The sequence below is a fragment of the Rhinopithecus roxellana genome, chromosome 4 (genome assembly GCF_007565055.1).
Source record: "Rhinopithecus roxellana isolate Shanxi Qingling chromosome 4, ASM756505v1, whole genome shotgun sequence".
Lineage (NCBI taxonomy): Eukaryota > Metazoa > Chordata > Mammalia > Primates > Cercopithecidae > Rhinopithecus > Rhinopithecus roxellana.
In genome coordinates this window covers 105,256,306-105,280,204 of record NC_044552.1, presented here as the reverse complement: position 1 = coordinate 105,280,204, position 23,899 = coordinate 105,256,306, and the positions used below count along the sequence as shown (strand labels likewise).

Below are 23,899 nucleotides of genomic sequence, written 5' to 3'. Positions count from 1 at the left end.
ACCCTCGCCCTCACCCTGAACCATTCTGCTCGACTGCCTGAGTCTCTTACACTCAATTCTCTGCTAAAGACATTTGCATCCACAAAAGTGTCCACATGAATATACATATAGGAACACACTAGGAATTCTTACCATTATATTCTTTCTGACTGTGCCTTAAGACCTAATATTCAGCATGCCTTGGTTCTAGAACATAATTATTTTAGTGCTTCTTTTATTTCCTTACATAATTATTTTTGTTTTTAGTAAATATCATACTGAAAAAAGTACAGATACAAATTTTGTAGGACAACTTGCCCTTGCTGTAAATGTTACTGATGTGCTCCTGGCTAAGGAGGGACCCAGAAGTGACCCAAGCTTCCAGTGTTTTCTATTTTCCAAAAATGGATGGTCACCATTCTTCAATGATTTTTACACAGACTTCATAAAAGGGAGGAGCAATTCCCCATACATGTATTCTTTCTCTTTATTTTTTTATACTTCATCATCATTCTTTTCTCTTCCCTTTGGCATGTTCATAAAACCAGGTTCAACTCTCCCCATAGAAAGAAGAGGGGAGCAGAAGGTTCATATGGTTCATATTAATTTCATCAAGTTGGCTGAGCACAGTGGCTCACGCCTGTAATCCCAGCACTTTGGGAGGCCGAGGAAGGCAAATCACTTGAGATCAGGAGTTCAAGACCAGCCCAGACAACATGGTGAAACCCCATCTCTACCAAAAGTACAAAAATGAGCTCGGAGTGGTAGTATATGCCTATAATCCCAGCTACTTGGGAGGCCAAGGCACAAGAATCGCTTGAACCCGGGAGGCAAAGGTTGTGGTGAGCCGATATCACACCACTGCACTCCAACCTGGGCAAGAGAGTAAAACTCTGTCTCAAAAAATAAAATAAAATATAAAAATTCATCAAGTTTGGCCAAATGGCATTTTTTGTTTTCTTTTATAAAGTTTAGATACAGCCTTGTACATGCTGAGGATCCAATATATGTTGACTGGATATAATTGCATAAGACTGAACTCCATAAATCTTGTCTCCTATGTTATGTGTGTTTGTTTAGAGGGGAAATATTTTTATATTGTATTTCTCTTGGTCCCCAGGGTACCTAGTAAGGCTTAATCAATATTTAGTGACTGACTGAATCACAGAATCATATATGTAACTAGAACTGATGAAGTATAGATTAAACAAAAATACAGACCTGGAAGGCCTTTTTTTTTTTTTTTTGGAGATAGAGTTTCGCTCTTGTTGCCCAGGCCAGAGTACAATGGTGCGATCTCAGCTCACTACAACCTTTGCCTCCTGGGTTCAAGCCATTCTCCTGCCTCAGCCTCCCAAGTAGCTGGGACTACAGGCATGCACCACCATACCCGGCTAATTTTGTATTTTTAGTAGAGATGGGGTTTCGCCATGTTGGTCAGGCTGGTCTCGAACTCCTGACCTCAGGTGATCTACCCACCTCAGTCTCCCAAAGTGCCGGGATTACAGGTGTGAGCCACTTTGCCTGGCTGCCTTTTATGTCTGTCACAGATGTGTGAGCAAAACTTTTATATTCTACTACTGGGTAGCTTGTGGCACTACAGCGTATTAGTTCACAGCGAGGTCCTCCTTACAACTAACCCACCTTACACTGAACACTCATATCTAATGCAACATGGTTGTTTATTTCCTTATGAAGTTTCTGTTTACTATGTAATGTCACTTTAAGTGTAACATATTTACGCTTGTCCTATAGAGAAAATGTAATCCTAAAAATTATAATTCATTGGTTTACAGGAAAATATGGCTCTTGTCTCAAGAGAACTAATTCTGAGAACTTTAAGAACTTTCTGGGATAAGAAACATCTGCTCTAGATTAATAGTAATCTCCTTTGAGATTTGGATATGCAACCATTAAATGTATCGCTGTGAAGTACTGCCTTCCACAAGTATTACCTTTTCCTTATAACAAAAACATACAGCTGCCCCAATATTTCAGCAGTTTCTTATGGGGAGGGTTCATCAGGACTGCTCTGGAAAACACTCTAGTTCAATATTCCTCTTGCACAGGTACCCTCACACCTTCTATTTTAAGAAGTATTCAAATTTGTGTCAAGATAAGAGCATGTTCCCTTATAGTCTGGGGTGAAAGTGATTCTCTTTTTTTGTTGTTTGTTTGTTTGAGACGGAGTCTTGCTCTGTTGCCCGGGCTGGAGTGCAGTGGTGCAATCTCGGCTCACTGCAGCCTTGCCTCTGCCTACCCAGTTCAAGCGATTCGCCTGCCCCAGCCTTCCGAGTAGCCGGGATTACAGACGCATGCCACCATGCTCGGCTATTTTTTGTATTTTTAGTAGACATAGGGTTTCATGCTATTGGCCAGGCTGGTCACAAACTGCTGACCTTGTGATCTGCCCGCCTCAGCCTCCCAGAGTGCTGGGATTATAGGCGTGAGCCACCACGCCCAGCCAAAAGTGATTCTCAAACCAGACTTGGTCACTTGATACATGCTTCATGACTGCCTTCAACCATTCACGTTTATTAAAAACACAAGAAAATCTCCTTCTGTTTTCTGGCTCAAAATATGGATTGCCGTTTTTAATGAGAATCTTGAAGTCACTCAGGTAAGAAATTTCTTACATAGCCCTGAGGTGGTACTGGTTTAAAACAGCCTCCCCTCTCTTGCCTTAGTAATATGGATGGCAGCTTTCAGAGTATTTCAGACACTTTCAAGAAAACAAAACTGAATTTGAGAGTTGATTTACACAGGAACTGAATCAACTTCTACATTTAATATTGTTAATCATATAATGCCATCTATTTACGACTCTTTATAATTGGATATCCAGTTAATATTTGTTGAGCTTCTGCAAAATACAAGTTACTGTGAGGCACAAGGCACTATGGCATATGGTCTGAAGGACAAAGAGATACAACTTAAACCCAGCCATCCAGATGCTTAGAATTTGGCAGAAGAGATGAGACAAGCACATGAATAATAATGCATGGTAGGAAAGCATAGACATGACAAGAGAAGTATCATAAAACTGCAATGCAGATATAGAAAGACAAGCGCCACTTAGCTTGGAGAATCAAGAAGAGCCTGCAGAGAAAGTGGCATTAGAGCAGGGTGGTGTGACAAGCATAGCAGGTGACAAGCATAGTAGGTGTAGCCAAGTGACAAGTGTAGCAGGCTTAAAAGGTGGTGGGAGGGAGGCAGGGGCTGTTTTTCTCCATAGCAAATCTCTTCAATTTATGTGACAATGTATAAACTGCAAGATAATGAAAATAAGGGGACACCTTACACCATATACAAATATTCACTCAAAATGGATCAAAGGCCTAAACATAAGACGTGAAAGTATAAAACTCTTAGAAGACAACTTAGTGAGAAAGGCTGGCAACACTGAATTTGGCAATAATTTCGCTGGATATGACACCAAAAGCATAGGCAACAAAAGAAATAATAAACTGAACTCCATCAGAATTACGAAAACATTTGTGCATCAAAGGACACAGTCAAGAGTGAAAGGTAACCCAAAGAAGGGAAGAAAATATTTGCAAATCATATATCTGATAAGGGATTAATATCCAGAATGTATAAAGAACTTTATACATGGAGTTGGATTGAAATAAACTTCCTTTTTTTTTGAGACAGAGTCTCGCTCTGTCGCCCAGGCTGGAGTGCAGTGGCGCTATCTCGGCTCACTGCAAGCTCCGCCTCCCGGGTTCACGCCATTCTCCTGCCTCAGCCTCCCGAGTAGCTGGGACCACATGCGCCCGCCACCTCGCCCGGCTAATTTTTTGTATTTTTAGTAGAGACGGGGTTTCACCGTGTTAGCCAGGATGGTCTCGATCTCCTGACCTCGTGATCCGCCCGTCTCAGCCTCCCAAAGTGCTGGGATTACAGGCTTGAGCCACCGCGCCCGGCCGAAATAAACTTCTTTTATACATTGAGTTTGATTGAAATAAACAATCCAACTCATAAATGGGGAAAGACTTGTATAGACATTTTTCCAAAGAAATTACACAAATGGCTAATAAGCATATGAAAAGATGCGCTGGGCATAGTGGCTCACGCCTATAATCCCAGCACTTTGGGGGCTGAGGCAGGCGGATCACAAGGTCAGGAGTTCAAGACCAACCTGGCCAACATAGTGAAACCCCCATCTCTACTAAAAATACCAAAATTAGCCAGGTGTGGTGGCGGGCCCCTGTAATCCCTGCTACTTGCGAGGTTGAGGCAGGAGAATAGCTTGAACCCAGGAGTTGGAGGTTGCAGCAACACAGCAAGACTCTCTCTCAAAAAAAAAAAAAGAAAAAAGAAAAAAAAAAAAGGAAAAAAAAAAAAGATGCCCAACATCACTAATATTAGGAAAATGCAAATCAAAACCATAATGAGATACCATTTTATGTCCATTAGGATAGTTATTATCAAAAAGGAAAAAAAAGTGTTAGCAAGGATGACGAGAAATTAGAACCCCTGTTTCCGGCTGGTGGGAATGTAAAATGGTATAGCCAGTATGGAGGTTCCTCAAAAAATTAAAAGTAGCTGGGTGCGGTGGCTCACGCCTGTAATCCCAGCACTTTGGGAGGCCGAGGCAGGTGGATCACCTGAGGTCAGGAGTTCGAGACCAGCCTGGTCAATATGGTGAAACCCCATCTCTACCAAAAATACAAAAATTAGCCGGGTGTGGTGGTGCATGCCTGTAGTCCCAGCTACTTGGGAGGCTGAGACAAGAGAATGGCTTCAACCCGGGCAGCAGAGGTTGCAGTGAGCCAAGATTGCGCCACTGCACTCCAGTCGGAGTGACAAAGCAATACTCCGTCTCAAAACAAAAACAAAAACAAAAAAATTAAAAGTAGAACTGCCAGATCACCCAGCAGTTACACCTCTAGGCATATTCCCAAAAGAAATGAAAGCAAGGATTTGAAGAGATATTTGTACACTCAAGTTCATAGCAGCATTACTCACAACAGAAAAATGATGGAAGCAATCCAGCTGGCTGCTGGTGGATGAATAAACAAAATGTGGTCTGTGGGACAAGGAAATACTATTCAGCCTCAAAAGGGAAGAAAATTCTGACACCCGCTACAAGATAGATGAACGCTGAGGGCATTAATGCTAAGTGAAAAAAAACAGTCACAAAAGGGCAAATACTCTATAGTTCCACTTATAGGAGGTATTGCAAATGGTCAAATTCATAGAGACAAAAGTAGAATGGTGGCTGCCAGGAGATGTGAGGAGGGGAAATAGGGAGCTGTTTAAAAGGTACAGGGTTTCAGCTTTGCAGGACGTAAAGAGTTCTGTGGATGGTTGGTAGTAATGGTGGAACAACATGTGATTATACTGTCACTGAACTGCAACTCAAAATCTGTTAGGATGGTAAATTTTACGTTACATATATTTTACTATAAGTTTTTTTTAAAAAAGAATAAAAGATAAACTCAACTTAAAAAGTTCCATATTCCTCTATACCACTTCTGCCATGGACAAGGCCTTCCTAGACCCTTGGAGAGCCTGATTCTCTCTGCTCCTCCCTTGGAGCACCTGATTCTCTCTGCTCCTCCCTGCCTTCACTGTCATCCTTGGACTTGGCACCTTGCTCCACCTGTCCTTTGGGGCCAGACCCGTTCTTGTTTACCTGGATCCCCAAGCCCAGTATTCTGCATCTACGCTCCATGATTCCCCACAAGCTGTTGTAGAAGGTGATAGGCATATGTTGGCTGTTCTGCTGGGTGCTGATGGAGAGGACACTGTTCTAAGTTTGAACACTGGCAATTAGGAATCTGTGTGCAAACTGCAATACTATTTCACATAATGCAACAGATTAAAATAACATTAAACATATGCCAACTGCTTTTATCTATGACTTTTTTTTTTTTTTATCTCTTGCAGCTCAGAAATAGATTTCACTCGTATCAGCAACGTTCACACTGGGCCCCCAAATGAAGTCCTTTGGAAGTATTCTTTGAGGTTCCTGTGACCAGCCAAAACAAACAAGCAAAAACAAAAACAAGCAGATTGCTGAATAAATTCAAATCTGACTAAAATGCTGGCTTATGTTCAAAATTGTCATCTCCTGGGGTCTGGGCAGGTGACTGGTACCCAGCAATGAGAAGAATGCCCATCTGACCTGTTCTACAGCCCTGCCCTGCCCCATTCTGAAATCATGGTGGCATAGGCACAGGGCACATTTCTGCCTGCAGAAAATGTCTCTAAGTTTTCTTTTACCATGGAGGCCACTTCCAGCACAAGAATTGGAGTCCAAAGATTACATTGTCAATTTCTGATTTTTTTTTCTAAGTAACAAATTGCACTTTACAGTTAGCAAAAGAAGACACATTCCCAGGTCAAACCAGTAAGTGCAGCTTTTCTCATGATGTGCTGGGAGACAGAAGTACAGAACTTACCTACCAGGCATAACAAGTTTCTATGGGAAAATGGAGTCAGGGGTCCAGCTGGGATTTCTAAGATGAATCCACTCCACAGAGGGAAAGAGTGACTGCCTACAGCCTCAGCCTAGAGTCGTTACTGGTGGCCATTTTCATCTGGGCGGTAGAGGCGGTGAGGACCCAGGAGTGAGGATGGGCTCTAGGTGGATGGAGAGCCGGGCAATATGAGGAGGGAACAAAAGCCAGAGGTAGCAAGGAAGGCCCAGAAGTGAGGTGGGGCTGTGCAGAGGAACAGATGGAAAGGGAGAAGAAGCAGGCTGCCAGGTTAGTTCCTTGGTATCTTCATTCTCAGCCCTGCTAGCCTGAGCCTGGAGTAGAATGCAGTGGTAACAGGGCAGAACTTTCTGTTTTCCTCTGTGCCTTTCAACAAAACTCCCCTAGTCAAGGTGGGAAGGAAGAAAGGTAAAGGGTCAGAGGGGAGCTTTCTATTTTCCTTTCTTCCTGCTCCTCCTTCTCTCTCTTATCCACTTCTCCTGGCAACTATTATTTGCTAATATTCTCACTGGCACACACATACACGCACACAGAGGTGATCACAGGCAGGAGGGGATGCCTAGGTGGGCAGAGGTGGGAGACAGTCAGGCCTAAGAAAGGCACAGAATCACCTCACGTCCAGGGTGTGGAGTAGGAAGAGGTAAAGGAAGAGGGAAGCAGAGGCAAGAGGCAGAAGGCAGCAGCTCCGGTTTGAGCAGGAAGTTCTGCAAGCTTTCAGTCAAGCCGCCCTGTGGGCAGAATCAACAATCTCTTCCTAGATTGTGATGAGCTAGCTTGGTTCCACTCCACTTCCAACACTGCGTTATTATTTTTTCCTCTCTGCTATTCTGCAGCTCCTTGCGACTATACAATACACTCAGCTATGTTAAACAAAATCACAAAAGTTCTGTCATCTTGGACAGTTCCCTATCAGATGAACAGAAAGGCCAACCAGGCAGAAGGCACCAGCAACCACAGCCTAAGCTAGGGCTGGGGGTGGGGTGTTGGAGGGGGGCCGGGGACTGGGATGGAGGGGGGAGGCTGGGGTGGGGCATGGGCTGGGAGTGGGGAAGGGTGGGGCTGGGCTTGGGGGGCAGGTGGAGGGGTGGAACTGGGGTTGGGATGAGGGTACAATAGGGCTGGGATGGAACTGGGACAGGGGTGAGGGTGTGGGAGGCTGATGGTGCTGGGCTGGGGGTGGGGCAGGTGGTGGGGGTTGGGGCAGAGCAGGGCTGGGCTGGGCTGCGGGTGGGTGGTAAGTCAGTTTGGAAAGCACTTAAGTGCCAAGCACATATTTTTTTTTCTATTGTACTGGTTTTTATGTAGTTTATCCTCAGTGGATCTTGGACATCTACATTTGCATACCCATTTTAAGACAACAGCCTATCCCTTGGAACCATATTTTAAAAATAGGTTTACATAAGCAAACTTTACAGCATGAAAGACTGGTGTCTTATCAAACACATTTTAATTGGAAGCCTTTCCTCCTCTAATTAGAAGTCTGAACTTGTTAACATACTTTATGTTTTTGTTAGCCAGCAGGTTCATTCTGTAATAAAGGCATTTCTTTTCCAGAATTAGACTTTCAAAACTTTCTTGCTTAAAAGATTTTCTTATTAAATATTTATGCTTATTTTTAAAACCCAAGAGTGTAATAAGAAAGCCTCACTTTATGAGTCTAGGAACGCAAATATCTCCAGAATGCACAGCTATTGTCATTCATTCATCTCATGAAAATCTATTCCTCATGTACTATATTCAGGGGATTGTTCTGGCCCAGAGATACAGTAATGGACAACATACTCACTATAGAAAGGTGAAACATAGCATTCAAAGTACTATGGAATTTTGGAATTAGGAATAAAGGTACTAAAAATGACTGAATTGTACACTTAAAAGGGTGAATATTATGGTATATGAATTATATCACAGCTAAAAACCTCATTTTAAAATCCCTATGGGAAAGCAGGGTGCGGTGGCTCACACCTATAATCCCAGCACTTCCGGAGGTCAAGGCGGGTGGATCACCTGTGATCAGGAGTTCAAGACCAGCCTGGCCAACATAGCGAAACCCCATCTCTACTAAAAATATAAAAAACAGCCGGGTGTGGTGGCAGGCACTTGTAATCGCAGCTACTTAAGAGGCTGAGGCAGGGAGAATCGCTTGAACCCTGGAGGAAGAGGTTGCAGTGATTGAGCCATTGCACTCCGGCCTAGAGATTGAGCCATTGCACTCCGGCCTAGGCAACAAGGGCAAAACTTCGTCTCAAAACAAAACAAAACAAAACAAACCAAAACAAAACAAAACAAAAACCCAGCTGTTAACAATTGCTATCTTTGGGAACTGGGTATTAAGAGATGTTACACTTGTACTTTGGAATTTTTATTCAGTTTTTTAACAATGAATGTGTGTTGTAATTGTATAGCAAAAATTACTTTTGGCTGGGCACAGTGGCTCACGCCTGTAATCCCAGCACTTTGGGAGGCCTAGGTGGGAGGATTGCTTGAGGCCAAGAGTACGAGGCCAGACCAGGCAACATAGTGAGACCCCATCTCTTAAAATATATATATATATTCTTATATTAATATTCTATATTGTATCATGCTTTATAATATTGCATTTTGATATTATATTACCCAAGGACATAAACTAATCTGTAAATCAATCAACACAAACTGATTCTTCCAGAAGGCTCTGAGAAGAGTCTAAAGAAGAAAATGCAAGGTTAGGGAGTGGCCGGGGAAGATTTGGCATTGGCCTCCTGGTTTCAAATCTCATCTCTGATACTCACTAGCTGTTCAACTTTTAACAAGTGCTAACTTTATAATGAATATCTCTACTATAAATAATAATATCTATGATAAGTATTCATTGAGCTCTAGCATGTACCCAGGAACTACACCAAGTGCTATATATATGAATGTTATCTTATTTAGCCTACACAACAACTGGACGAAGAGGGCATCGTCTTCCCCATTGGTCAGTCTTGGAACTGTGGCACCTCTCAGTGGGGGTCCAGGCTGGTGTGTGGCACAGCCTGGGTCTTCCCCACACCTCAGTGGGGTACAGGCTGGTATGTGGTACAGCCTGGTTCTTCCCCACCAGGTGGTACTTTCAGGACACTGGTTTCTGCCTCTTCCCAAACTAATCATCAGATAACTAATATCCACCTCAGGGTTATTACAACAACTGAACAGGGTAATAGATGTAGCTGTCTCGTCAACTCTAATGTGCTTTTAAAAATGTCATTTTTGGCTGGGCGCAGTGGCTTACCCCTGTAATCCCAGCACTTTGGGAGACCAAGGCAGGCAGATCATTTGAGGTCACATGTTTAAGACCGGCCTGGCCAAAATGACAAAACCCTGTCTCTACTAAAAACACAAAAAAAGCCGGGCATGGTGGTACACACCTGTAATCCAAGCTACTTGGGAGGCTGAGGCAGGAGAATTGCTTAAACCCAGGAGGCAGAGGTTGCAGTGAGCTGAGATCGCACCACTGCACTCTAGCCTGGGTGACAGAGCAAGACTCTGTCTTAAAAAAAAAAAAAAGGTCATTTTTGTGATAATTACCAGCATGGTTGTTATTTCCACCTTCCCATACTTTGTTTTTTCCTCTTTGGTTCTTGGCAGTACTTTAGGTAGCAAGGCAGATAAAGTACCCTGAGGTTTAGACATGTGAAGTGAAACTGATGATCAATGAGGCAGAATAGCTTAATTGATAATTATCACATCACTGGCATTGAAAAGATTCATCAAAAATATTAAATAGTAAAACTTTCCTTAAGTTAAAATTCTCCTTTAGAAGGAAATGTTTAATCTTCATGAATCAAGTGACTGACTCCAACGAAGAATGCAGATAAAATACCCAAGCAGATCCTGAAAGATGAAAGAGATCAAAGGAATATCTTGGAGAAAAGAAACCCACACCCTAAGGAGAAGGGACATACACATACAAACAAAAATACCCTTTGAAATCACAGATGAAAATCGGTCTTCCTTTTGGCATCTTTGTTAAGAAATCATGTCTCTGCTGTCACACACATTAAAAAAAAACAGACACCCCCCCACACACATCCAGATGTTCACGAATATTCATGATGTGCTTCCAATTTGGTTTGGACTTGCTCTTGATTTATTTTTCATTAAGTTTCATCAGCTTCTGCTGGGGCCCATGAGATGGATGGCATTGCTGGTAGCACAAATTTAGAACATCTTCATATTCTAAATAATTGCTCCAGTCTCTCAAACTATTCCTTATACATAAATTACTTATGCACAGGTCTCAGAATGGCCAGAGACAGGAGCAGTGGCTTACTCCTGAACCTAGATTCTTAATACCATTCTAGAGTTGGTAAATTAAGCCTCCATTTCTAATACACAGATGGACATATCAAGGGAGAAAAAAAGCAACAACCCAATTTTCTTTTTTGAGAAGTCCAGTGAAACACTAAAGGAAAGGCATGAGCTGTGTGCTGGGGTGTATTGAGATGTATTTTCCAAAGTTACTCCATGAGCTGGTTTGTGTCCTTCCTGATACTCAATAGCTGAAAAGTCAGGATAACTGATGTGACCGCATCAATTTTTTTTTTTTTTTTTTTTTTTTTTTTTTTTTTTTTTTGAGGTAGGGTCTCACTCTATTGCTCAGGTTGGATTGCAGTGGCGCAATCTCAGCTCACTGCAACCTCTGCCTCCTAAGTTCAACCTCCAAAGTAGCTGTGACTACAGGCATGCACCACCATTCCCAGCTCATTTTGGTTTTTTGGGTGTTTTTGGTAGAGGTGGGATTTTGCCATGTTGCCCAGGCCAGTCTCAAACTCCCAAGCTCAAGCGATCCACCAGGCTTGGCCTCCCAAAGGCTGGTGGCTCATGACTAGGATTACAGTCATGAGCCATCACACCTGGCCAGCACCAAACAAATTTGCTCAACATTTTGCCATCTTGTTTTCTTCAACTTAAAATTCTTAAAACTTCCAGACTGAAAGAAAAGACAATCCCAAATGCAAACAAACTGCTGGAATGGGGGCAATGGTCTTCTAATGAGAGGGAGCGAGAGAAACCTCCCACGGATGTACGTGATGATCCAGAGCTCACAGCTCAATTCTTTTTTTTTTTTTTCCCCAGACAGTCTCACTCTGTTGCCTAGGCTGCAGTGTAGTGGCGCTATCATGGCTTACTGCAGCCTCAGCTTCCCGGGTTTAAGTGATCCTCCCACTTCAGCCTTCCCAGTGGCCGGGACAATAGGCATGTGCCACCACGCCTTGTTAATTTTTGTATTATTTTTGTTGAGACAGAGGGTTTTGCCATGTTGCCCAAGCTGGTCTCATACTCCTAGGCTCAAAGGATCCAAGTGCCTCGGCCTCCCAAAGTGCTGGGATTACAGGCATAAGCCACCACGCCCTGCCCAGAGCTCAGTTCTTTCTACTGCTAGTCATTTCGGTGCACAAGAGCTTTGGTGAGAGATCAGTCTAAAATATGGACTGCGTGCGTCAGGAGGGCAATGTCAGGTGTAATGCATGACAACTCAGCATAGGCTGAGGGCCCTGCCCCAGCTGACTTCCAGGCTGGGCCCTGCAGGTGTCTGCCTAATTCCATTCCAGATGCCAACCTGCCTCAGGCCCCATGCAGGGTTCTGCAGAATAGATGGGCCACTTGGCTTGGACCACTCAGTCATCTCCTACAGTCTCAAATGTAGACTGTTGACATCATCGCTAAATGACATAGATACAGCTACAGAAACCCACTCTGAGGGTCTGGAAATAAGCAAACATTCACTGCACTCCTTTACATTTTGTCTCACCTCAAGACCATTACTGCCTCTAGTGTGCTACAAATTAACATTTTTAAATAGCCTATAATTAGTTTCTGATTAGCCTAAATAAATTACATTGTAATCTTCTGTGTTAAAAATGTATATAATTGTTAAATGTAAAGACTGAGATCACACTACAATTGTGGCAACCTGGTTTTAATATTCCAGGCTCCAAAATGTCACCTGGCCTGGGCCTCATTCACTCTTTGAATGGTCCTGACTCCAAAAACAGAGATGCTCCTTTCCCTCCCAAGCCCTGGCCAAGTCCTGGCTACCTGCTAGGTTCTGCCATCTAAGTGGCCACTTTTACCTGAGTTCCTAACTCTTCTCCCCAGTTAGTGTCAATTTCCTTAACATTTAGGAACGCTGTCTGTTGTACACAAATGGAAACAACAAAGCTCAGACTTTTTCCTTTTTGGCAAGTACTAGCATTTAAGTAGTATGGTAGTTTGGTTTTTAATCCCCCAGGCATACTACGTTTTATTAAAGCAAGCAAACAAAAACCATTTCTAAATGCTCAGGAGCAAGAGAAAAAGAAGCTGAAATTCTGTAATCCCAGCACTTTGGAAGGTTGAGGCGGGTGGCTCACCTGAGGTCAGGAGTTCGAGACCAGCCTGGCCAACATGGTGAAACCTCATCTCTACTAAAAATACAAAAATTAGCTGGGTGTGGTGGCGGGCACCTGTAATCCCAACTACTTGGGAGACTGAGGCAGAAGAATCACTTGAATCCAGGAGGTGGAGGTTCCAGTGAGCTGAGATCATGCCATTGAACCCCAGCCTAGTAGACACGAGTGAAACTCAAAAAAAAAAAAAAAAAAAAAAAAGCTGAAATTGTTTTGAAATTGATGCACATTTGAAAAATCTAAAGCCCTCTCTACTCTTAGACTGTCATATCATGCACAACACAGCCAACCCGGCAGTTGCCATAAGTGCACAGTCTGCAAAGGTATCTAGTGCCTAAGTGAAAGGATGGAAACACCTGAACTGACTGCAGGGTTAATTTAAAAAAAAAAAAAAAAAAAAAAAAGCCTTCTTAATTACCAAAGGTATAGAATGCCAAGATCAAATCTGGCACCAAGAGATCTGTTGATGTCCACGTTCACATAGTGCCATGTACAAAAAATGCTGACTAAATTGGAACTGGGCATTTGATTACAAATGTGACTTTGTCTGAGAGAGGCCAGAGCACAGAACTGTATTACCATCTGGCTTAAGATATAATGCCTCAGTGTATTTGACATCAAGTGTGTGAATCCCACAGCAGAATGGAGTTCAGACGCACCATCTAATGCCCACAGATACTGATCACAGTCTTCAAATCAACTGTAGCCCAAAGCTAGCAAATAATGTAAGTGAAGACAAAAGGAAACAGAACAAAAACAAATGTCATTTAGAGAAACAACAGGGCTTCAGCAGGATAACTCAGGATAGTGTAAGGCATGTAAGGCACAGTTCTCATTCTTATCCTATGGGGATGAGAATAAGAATTCAGGGACAACATAAGTCTTCTGTGTTTCTATGCTCTGGGGGCAGACCTGTGTTCCCTAAAAACAATGGTGACCTTGTAGACTGAGCTGGGCAGAATCTCACTTTCCTGATCATTTTCTTGAATATTCAGGAAGCTCAAATGTACAACAGGAAACCTGTTTCCCACATGCTTTGCTGCCTGTAGCAAATAACAAAAGAAGAGCAGTCAGTGACACCAAACAAAAACCCACACAGACCAGACTATGTGCACATGTCTGCATGAAGCCACATGCAAAGCAAGAACAAGTTCACCTTGGCCCAGAGGTCAACGATTGCGAAATGGCCATTTATTCTGTTTCTCCCTGTGAATAGTAATGCATCGTAATATTCTACTTTATCTTTTATATCATTAATAATCCAAGGACCTCTGAAAGAACAGCCTACCTCTTTTTTCCCCTCACATCGTTTATACCATAGTTTCTAGCCACATTTACCCCTCCATTTTTGACCCTGGCTGAAACGGTGGCCTCTCCCTGAAGTTACTCCCCATGGTCCACACCTCCCTCAACCAGGTCAGTCCTCCCTGTGCCTTCTGATTGGGAAGCCTGGGTTATCACTTCCTCTAAGGAGTCGTCAGGGACCCTCTTCTGTACTTCTGCATAGCACGGTAAGAGTATGTTACTTGCCTCACACCCCTACTAAACTGGGGCCTCTTTGTGGGCAGGGAATACATATTTCGTCTGTGATTCTGGAAAGGCAAAATCCCAAATAACAGACTCAATGCTCATTAAATATTTCAAATATATTTAAATGCTCAGTTGAATATTTACACACATGAATAAATTCAACAAATACTTATTATGTGCCATGCACTGTTCTCTATTCAAGGGTATAGTAGTGACCAAAATAGACCGACAAAAGTCCCTGCCCTCAAACCAGGCAGGACCCACTGGAAGGGACAGGAAGCAACTTTGAAGGTGTTGGATGTGTTCTCTATCATGCTTGGCTGTGGGTGAGGTGGGTATATTCATTTGATGAAGTTATACAACTGACATTTGTGCATTTAGATGTATATAAGTTATACCTCAAAACAAATTTTTTTTTTTTGAGATGGGATCTCACTCTGTCACCCAGGCCAGAGTGCAGTGGTGCGATCTCGGCCCACTGCAACCTCCACCTCCAGGGTTCAAGCGATTCTCCTGCTTCAGCCTCCTGAGTAGCTGGGACTACAGGTGCCTGCCACCACACCTGGCTAATTTTTTTTGCATTTTTAGCAGAGACAGGGTTTCACCATGTCTCTATGTTTGGAAAGCTGGTTTCAAACTCCTGACTTCAGGTGATCCACATGCCTCAGCCTCCCAAAGTGCAGGGATTACAGGCATGAGCCACTGTGCCCAGCCAAAACAAACTTTTAAAAAACATAGTAATTGGCTGGGCACGGTGGCTCAAGCCTGTAATCCCAGCACTTTGGGAGGCCGAGGTGGGCGGATCATGAGGTCAGGAGATTGAGACCATCCTGGCTAACCCGGTGAAACCCCGTCTCTACTAAAAGAATACAAAAAACTAGCCGGGCGAGGTGGCAGGCGCCTGTAGTCCCAGCTACTCGGGAGGCTGAGGCAGGAGAATGGCATAAACCCGGGAGGCGGAGCTTGCAGTGAGCTGAGATCCGGCCACTGCACTCCAGCCTGGGCGACAGAGCGAGACTCCGTCTCCAAAAAAAAAACATAGTAATCATTCATGAAGTATGAGTGGGGTGTGAAGATGAAACGATGGCAGGATGCTGCTAGCTGTGGATGTGGATAACAGGCACAGGATGTTCACGATATTGTGATCTTTATAGATGTTCACATTTCCAACATAAAAAGCTATTTTAAAAAATCCCTGTACTCACTTGAATAAATATTAATGAAGTACAAGTAATGGATACTCTTCAGCATTACTGTGGGGATTTTTCAACTCAGAATAGAAAGGAAGGGAAAGAAATCAACAGTTACAGTCACTTACGATGAAACAATTTTTTTCGTTTAAGCCTCTAATAACTTTGAGATACTTTAGCCACATTTTATAAATTGGGAAACAGAGGCCAGGGCCAGGTAAGGAAAATAGCCAGAATTTGAACCAAGTCTATGACTCCCTCAACCTCTTTCCATCAGTGTTTCTTACACCCTCTTGCTCACTGCAACAAGCCCAGGTAAGGACTCTTGCTCCAGCTTGGAGAGGGTGCGGTACAGTCAAAGGAGGCTCCGACAATTAGCACTGGTCACAATGGACACTACTCTTATTGCCTCTGTCTTGATTCAGAACTATATTTGGAAGGTTTAAGTTATTAAAATTGCAAGGAATGATAAGTCATTCTTACATCATTAACAATGGTTCTCTTTCCTTCTTTCCTTCTTTCTTTCCTTCTTTCTTTCTTTCTCTCTCTCTCTCTCTCTCTCTCTCTCTCTCTCTCTCTCTCTCTCTCTTTCTTTCTTTCTTTTTGAGATGCAGTCTCACTCTGGCACCCAGGCTGGAGTAAACTGGCAGTCTGCAGTAAACTGCTCACTGCAGTCTCGCCTCCCAGGTTTCAGCGATTCTCCTTTCTCAGCCTCCCAAGTAGCTGGGATTATAGGTGCACACCACCACACCTGGGTAATTTTGTATTTTTGATAGAGATGGGGTTTCACCATGTTAGCCAGGTTGGTCTTGAACTCCTGACCTCAAGTGATCTGCCTGCCTTGGCCTCCTAAAGTGCTGGGATTACAGGTGTGAGCCACTGCACCCAGCCAGCAATAGTTCTGCTATGACCTTTCACAGTTATAATATGCAATGTTTTTATTGACATTCCCGGTCCTTAAAGACCTCAGTGCATCTCCACCTGGGCTCCCTTTTCCTTGTATTCACACAGTCATGACAACAAAGTGGCACAGAAGCTGGGCCAGGTTTCAGCTGCTGATGAGTGTGTCATCATCAACAGAGTGCTGCTGGAGGGAGGGACTTCTCTCAGCTCCGTGCCACATCAACAACTGCACAAACTTGTTTTCTGCCAATACTCACACAGATTCCACCTCAAAGATGCTGAGGAAGCTGATACTGCCAGTAACAGAGGCCACCTTGAGTGTGTTCCTTTCCTGACCACGGTGTCACTTTGACAGATGTCAGACTTAGCATCATTCTAGTTGGGCCATTATGGACTTGGAAAGCTACTAGCATTTCTGATTGCAGCTTCTCCCAGCCAAAAAAACACATGGTGCCCAGGGATTGTGCCAAATGTGGAGAGATATGGGCAACTTCCCTGCTGTTCACAAGCACTAATGTCCCAATCCCCAGCAGAGGGAAAGGCTGTGGTCCAAACACACCATTCTTGTAGGGCCCATTTGGTGCTAAATAAAAACTCTCGCCAGAGTTATAAATGTAAATCATAATATCTGTTTATATTGTTGAATTTTTACCCATCTGTACTCTCTGTTGTCATCATCAAAACTAACTGGCCCCAGACACTTTATCAAATGCATTATTCCAGTCAGGATCCAGGTGATTATGTCCTAGAGAAAGAGCTTGACATCTCGTCCAGAAAGTTAATTACTAACATAATTATCAAAACCTTTTATTTTTCAGGGTTAAGTCAAGCAATTCAGTGGGCTGAGTGCCCTTTGGTTTTGTTTGTTCTCCAGTTGATACATAATCAGCTGTTAAGGACAATGCATTTTTTGACTTTTTAAAGCCAAACACAAACACCTAAGTATTCTATCTGTAGACTATTTCTTCAATCTCCTAAATTCACCCAGAAGATTTAGAATGAAACAAAGCCATAAACCAAGTCAACCCATCACCCAAAATTCTCTGTCCCCAAGGCTGTCTTCTAAAATGACTTTTTCTAGAGCAGACACAATAAATCTAATGCTACTTTTTCCCTATAAAATGTTTGAGGCTTCTAACATGTTACTGCATATTTCCTCTCCTGCTTTTAACATTATTTTGTCTCAAAGCCATCTTGCATTCAGCTTTGACAGGGCTGCTGACAAACATAGAAAGAAACTGGCTGCTCGCAGTGGCTCATGCCTATAATCCCAGCTCTTTGGGAGGCCGAGGCAGGTAGATCACCTGAGGTCAGGAGTTTGAGACCAACCTGACCAACATGGTGAAACCCCGTCTCTACTAAATACAAAATATTAGCCGGGAGTGGTGGCACACAGCTGTAATCTCAGCTACTTGGGAGGCTAATGCAAGAGAATCACTTGAACCCAGGAGGCGGAGGTTACAGTGAGCCGAGATTGCGGCAATGCACCCCAGCCTAGGCAACAAGAGTGAAACCCCGTCTCAAAAAAAAAAAAGAAAGAAAGAAATTATTAAGCTGCAGGTCCTCAGACCTGAAGTTGCTCCAACCAAGCAGCCAGGAGGGAAAGCATATTGTTTACTTATCTGAAGGCAGAATTGAAAGATTAGAAATATACGTAAAATTCTAATGCAATAAAAGGGAACATGACAGACTGGAAGTCACAGCATTTCAAGGAAATGAGTTCCTAGGAAGAGTCAAAAGTGTTAAGCACTGTGAGAGGGAACTTTCAGGAAGCTGATGGTGTTATGTCATAGCCTAAATGATGACTAGCCTCAAAACACATCTAACATGGACATCTAGACTTCGGAGCCATGTGAGTGACACAGGAAACATCCAGCACCTAAACCTGATCCTTGCCAGTTTTAGAATTTCCCTTTTCCACTGCAACTTGTCTGGAATTTCATAGAAAGAGAATCTGAAGGCTGGACGCAGTGACTCACGCCTGTAATCCCAGCACTTTGGGAGGCCACGGCAGGCAGATCATCTGAGGTCGTGAGTTTGAGGCCAGCCTGGCCAACATGGTAAAACCCCATCTCCACTAAAAATACAAAAATTAGTCGGGCGTGGTGGCGCAAGCCTGTAATCCCAGCAACTTGGGAGGCTGAGGCAAGAGAATCATTTAAACCCGGGAAGCAGGGGTTGCAGTGTGCTGAGACCATGCCATTGCACTCCAGCCTGGGTGACAAAAGCAAAACTCTGTCTCAAAAAAAAAAAAAAAAGAGAGAGAGAGAGAGAGAATCTGAATATGCCAATTTGGGGTCTTACTTGCTAACTACAATTTTTTTTTTTTTTTTTTTTTTGAGACGGAGTCTCACTCTGTCACCCAGGCTGGAGTGCAGTGGCTGGATCCTGGCTCACTGCAAGCTCCGCCTCCTGGGTTCATGCCATTCTCCTGCCTAAGCCTCCCAAGTAGCTGGGACTACAGGCGACCACCACCACGCCCAGCTAATTTTTTCTATTTTTTAGTAGAGCCAGGTTTCACCATGTTAGCCAGGATGGTCTCGATCTCCTGACCTCATGATCCGCCCGCCTCAGCCTCCCAAAGTGCTAGGATTACAGGCGTAAGCCACCGTGTCCGGCCGCTAACTACAATTTAAAGAATGAACAGTCATGCTTCCAGTCTGGCTTGAATCAGCTCCCATCAACTATACCCACCACCAACTTCTTGTACCTTTAATGGGAACTAATTAAGCTCATGTGGTGTTTTTTTCCCCCCACATTGTCTTCTGCGGTTTTGGAACAGAGCACACCAAATTAGCCCCACCTGTTTGAAAGAGAAGGCAGTTATTTATCCCACCGATGGGCAGACTTTCTCTCCTACCTAGAAGCTGCCTTCCAAGGTTCCCAAACACCATGGGATGACGATAGTAACCCCAACTCCTAACCAGCTAGAATCCTGAGAAGAGCAGTTTAGTGTTGTGTCAGTGGTCCGTCTTTCGCCAGTTCACAGCAATCATTTCCTCAAGCACAGTAAAATGTCTAAGGAGGCCACAGAGTCCTACCAGACTATCATTAGAGGCAAGAGTTACAACATTGTGGCCAGGCGTGGTGGCTCACGCCTGTAATCCCAGCACTTTGTGAGGCCAAGGTGGGTAGATCACCTGAGGTCAGGAGTTCAAGACCAGCCTGACCAACATGGAGAAACCCCATCTCTACTTAAAAAAAAAAAAAAAAATTAGCCAGGCATGGTGGTGGATGCCTGTAAGCCCTGCTACTCGGGAGGCTGAGGCAGGAGAATCACTTGAACCTGAGAGGCAGAGGTGGTGGTGAGCCAAGATCACGTCATTGCACTCCAGCCTAGGCAACAGAAGCGAAACCTCATCTCAAAAAAAAAAAAAAAGAAGAAACATTCAGGAATTCAGGGCATTATGCAATATTTAAGTTGTCCTGTGGTAATCTTGCCAAAATGAAAGTATTTTTTCATTAACTATGCTCCAACAGGAGAGCCTAATGAATTTTAAGAGTGTGGGAATCTTTTGACACATAAAGTTACTTTCTTCCAAAGGAGGAAATAACCCCAGCATTCACACATGTCAAGGAGCAAAGTTAAAGGAAACAAGCCATGCACAGCCCTGCCGCCCACCTGGGCCAAGGCGTCAGGCTCCTGAGGTGATGGCTTTCAGCCCCTGGATGATACCTCTCAGCCTCAGTCAACTTTAAACTAACTCCCATCCCTGCAACTACTAAATTGGTGAACATAAAAGAAAGAGAATCAATTAACATTTGGCAGTCATGATATATTGTTACTCCTGATCCAAGGAATCTTTACGTGGTTAAGAAAATAAATAACAGTATATAAGAACTTCCTAGTCTCACAGTGGAAACAGATTATGTTCATTTACAGAATATAGAGCAGGGGTACCCAACCCCTTGCTGGGTCTCTCATATGAGAGGAATCACAGAACCCTTGTAGATAACATAAAAATAATTATTAACAGAAGAATTCTCTGTTCTTAATTAGTTCTAAATTAGTTACTTAATTATTATTTGTGTGTGTGCTTACCCTAAGTAGACAAATAGGAGGTGGAAAGAGGATAAATACGGACTCAATTGAATTAGCAGTTTTCAAACTTTTTTTTTTTTTTTTTTGAGACGGAGTTTCACTCTTGTTGCCCAGGTTGGAGTGCAATGGCGCGATCTTGGTTCACCACAACCTCTGCCTCCCAGGTTCAAGTGATTCTCCTGTCTCAGCCTCCCGAGTAGCTGGGATTAGAGGCATGTGCCACCACGCCTGGCTAATTTTATATTTTTCAGTAGAGATTCTCCATGTTGGTCAGGCTGGTCTCCAACTCCCGACCTCAAGTGATCCACCAGCCTCAGCCTCCCAAAGTGCTGGGATCACAGGCGTGAGCCACTACGCCCAGCTTAGTTTTCAAACATTTTTTTAAAGGTTGAGGAACTCTGTTACTTAACACATATCCATGCAGCCCCCACTATCTGAGATGGCTCAAAAGGAACAGGTCTGGATGAGGAGATACAGAGGGTTGAACATTTTCTTCTGCTTCAACCTCATTTATTGAGGAGGTCCTGAGGTTGGCATAATGAAACAAAACTATTTGAAAGGCACGGAACTAAAGTGAATCCAATAGTAAGATATTTAAACTGAGAAATGCAGAAGCTTTTATGATATTTTATAGCAAATATACAATTTTGAACTACTAGCATACATAAAAATTATATATATAGCACCTACACTATTTAGTTACTGTTTATCACATACAAGGCCAAATGTGCCACTGACTATACACATAAAGGTTTTCACAAACAGCCAAATTTATTTCAATGCACCTGAGTGAGAGGAGAACATAGCCATGAAAGATGGTGATGACAAGGAATTTCAAGGACAGGGAATATGAGCTACAATAAAAAGTAATAAAGGAAGAAGTTTTTTTTAATATATAGATATAGCATTGTTTCACTGATTTATATATATATATAAATAAAGTGTCTTTAGGCCGGGCGCAGTGGCTCACGCCTGTAATCCCAGCACTTTGGGAGGGGGTCGGGAGTTCGAGACCAGCCTGACCAACAAGGAGAAACCCTGTCTCTACTAAAAACACAAAATTAGCCGGGCGTGGTGGTGCATGCCTGTAATCCCAGCTACTCGGGGGACTGAGGCAGGAGAATCGCTTGAACCTGGGAGGCAGAAGTTGCGGTGAGCCGAGATCGCACCATTGCACTCCAGCCTGGGGGACAAAAGCGAAACTCCATCTCAAAAAAAAAAAAAAGTGTCTTTAGCAGTGGACTAGTTTTGCTGATTTTTAAATGCCCACAAAAACACTGGAAGGATACCTGCTAAAACACCAATGTGATTATTGCTAGGTGAGAGACTACAGGTGATTCATTGTTCCTTTAAATTTTATGTTGCTTTCCGAAAGAAAAGAAAAAAGGAATGAAAAGGGGGGAAAATTAGCCTAGACATCCTTTGGGCTTAGAGTCAATAAAAAATGTAGTATACACTGGTGAATAGTAAAAACATACTTTTTCCTTAAGTTAAAAAATAAAAATAAAAATCCATTCTTGTAATGAATGCAAAGGTTCGATCCTATTGCTCCAGCCAACACTCACTCAGTTTGATATCTGCAGCAGAACTGGGTCAAGCCTTTAGGGATCTGAACTTTTTACCCCATACTAGTGCAGTAGCCTACAGATTGATATCCCAGGAACAGCTAGCACTGGGAGAAGGACCAAGGAGAAGCCCAAATTGGAGCAGCTCTGCTCACAGAAGCATATTCTCAGGATTCCCACTCACCACTTCCAGGTCCTGGGAAACCCGCCGTTTCCGCAGCTCCTCCATCCTCTCGCACACGTCGGAGAAACAGGTATTGTAATAATCTGCATACTGCTGCGCCAAGTCATCGATGTTTCCCAGTGAACCGTCCTGAAGGGGTAGAAAAACAAAGGCGGTCAGGTCAGTGCACCCGAGAAAAGCCCACAGCCATCGGACCTCCCTCTATGCAGAGTTTATAGTAATAAAAGCCGGTATTTAAGCAGGAAACATCAAGTGCCAGGTTGTTTCACGTACAGGATCTCCTACTCCTCAGGGCAGCCCTCTGACAGGGGCCTGTTTTGTCCCCACTTGTATTGATGGGTAAACAGGACCTCAAAGAAGTTGAGCAACTGCCCACAAATCCCGGGCCTAAGAAGCACAAAGGCCAGCTTTCCAACCTGGGACGGTCTGGTGCCAGCATCAGGGTCTTCAACACCCATCTCTCTGCCTGCCTAGCAGAGCTAAGAGAGGAAACACCAGGGAAGCACCTTCAGCAAAGGCACTGTGTGAGGAAGAGGCTCCTAATGCCCAATGTGGCTCCTGGCCTGCATCACAACCTCCTGGGAAGCTCATAAAAGAGACAGATGTCAGGACCCCTCCCAGGGATTCCGATGGGAGCCTGAGAATTCAGGAACTGGCAGAGAATAGAATCTAAGACAGATCTCACTGCACCTCTCAGGAGACCCTCAGAAAAGTGGAAAATCTTTTTATTCATTAGTTATTCGTGTTCATTAATATTCATTATTATGGTCATTAATATTCATATTATTCATTAGACTTATTATTCACTAGGCATTCCAAGTCCAGGTGCAAGAGTACACGTTACAAATTCACCAGCATAAATAAGTAAACATGTCACTTGTTTCTTCCCCAAGGCAAGTGCCACGTAATTGCTCTAGAGCTCATTCTGAGCTTCCCCCCAGCTCCACTGAGCCTTGTACTCGTTAAGTGGCCTTAGGCACGTCTCTTAACCTCTGAGGAACACTGAATAATCACAGCACCTACTTCAGTGAGGACTACTGGAGTAACACGTGTGAAGTGCTTAGACCTTAGCTGGCTCATGTAGTCCACCTGGCATGTAGTAAGTGCTAAAAATCTCTCACAGTATAATACTCACTGCAAGATTATGTTCCACACTATAGTCTTCCTTTAGAGCAATGGATTCCTAAACACACACCTGAATACATACAGGGAGGATGACAGAAATGCCTTGTACATTTGTTAAGTTATGCCATTTCTTCTATCAATTCACTCATTCAGAAAGACCTCTCCTCCAGCTCTTTTTTTTTTTTTTTTTTAACCTCCCAACATTCTGCTCTTTGGTATAAATAAATGACTTTACCAAGACAACCAAGGAAAGTACGACTTCTAGATCACCTAAAGCCACACACACATTTTCCATTTTACAGACTGCTAGCCAGCCCTTCAGTTATTTAATGTTGGTGCACTGCCCATAGCAACACACGCCTAACACTGCAAAGCAGGCTTAGATGCAAGCAGGGCTTGGGAGTTGGATTTCTCCCAAAGCCTTTCTACTAAAGACCTACACCCTGGTCAGGAGGCCTGGGGCAGATCAAGGATCATCTCTACCCTACTTTTGCATTCACTGATTTTACAGAACCAAGGGAG

The 23,899-nt window shown here is 43.4% G+C and overlaps 1 protein-coding gene across 3 annotated transcripts in view; it reads right to left on the bottom strand.

Moving 5' to 3' along the window:
* Positions 1 to 23,899, bottom strand: part of SASH1 (SAM and SH3 domain containing 1) — a 287,239-nt gene that overhangs the window by 139,268 nt on the left and 124,072 nt on the right. For all 3 annotated transcript variants that reach the window (XM_030928910.1, XM_030928912.1, XM_010375568.2), the window contains exon 2: positions 22,253 to 22,381. Coding sequence is in view for 1 of the 3 variants with exons in the window: in XM_030928912.1 (XP_030784772.1) it covers positions 22,253 to 22,381 (129 nt within the window). In the remaining 2 variants the exon portion in view is untranslated. The remainder of the gene's footprint in view (positions 1 to 22,252; positions 22,382 to 23,899) is intronic.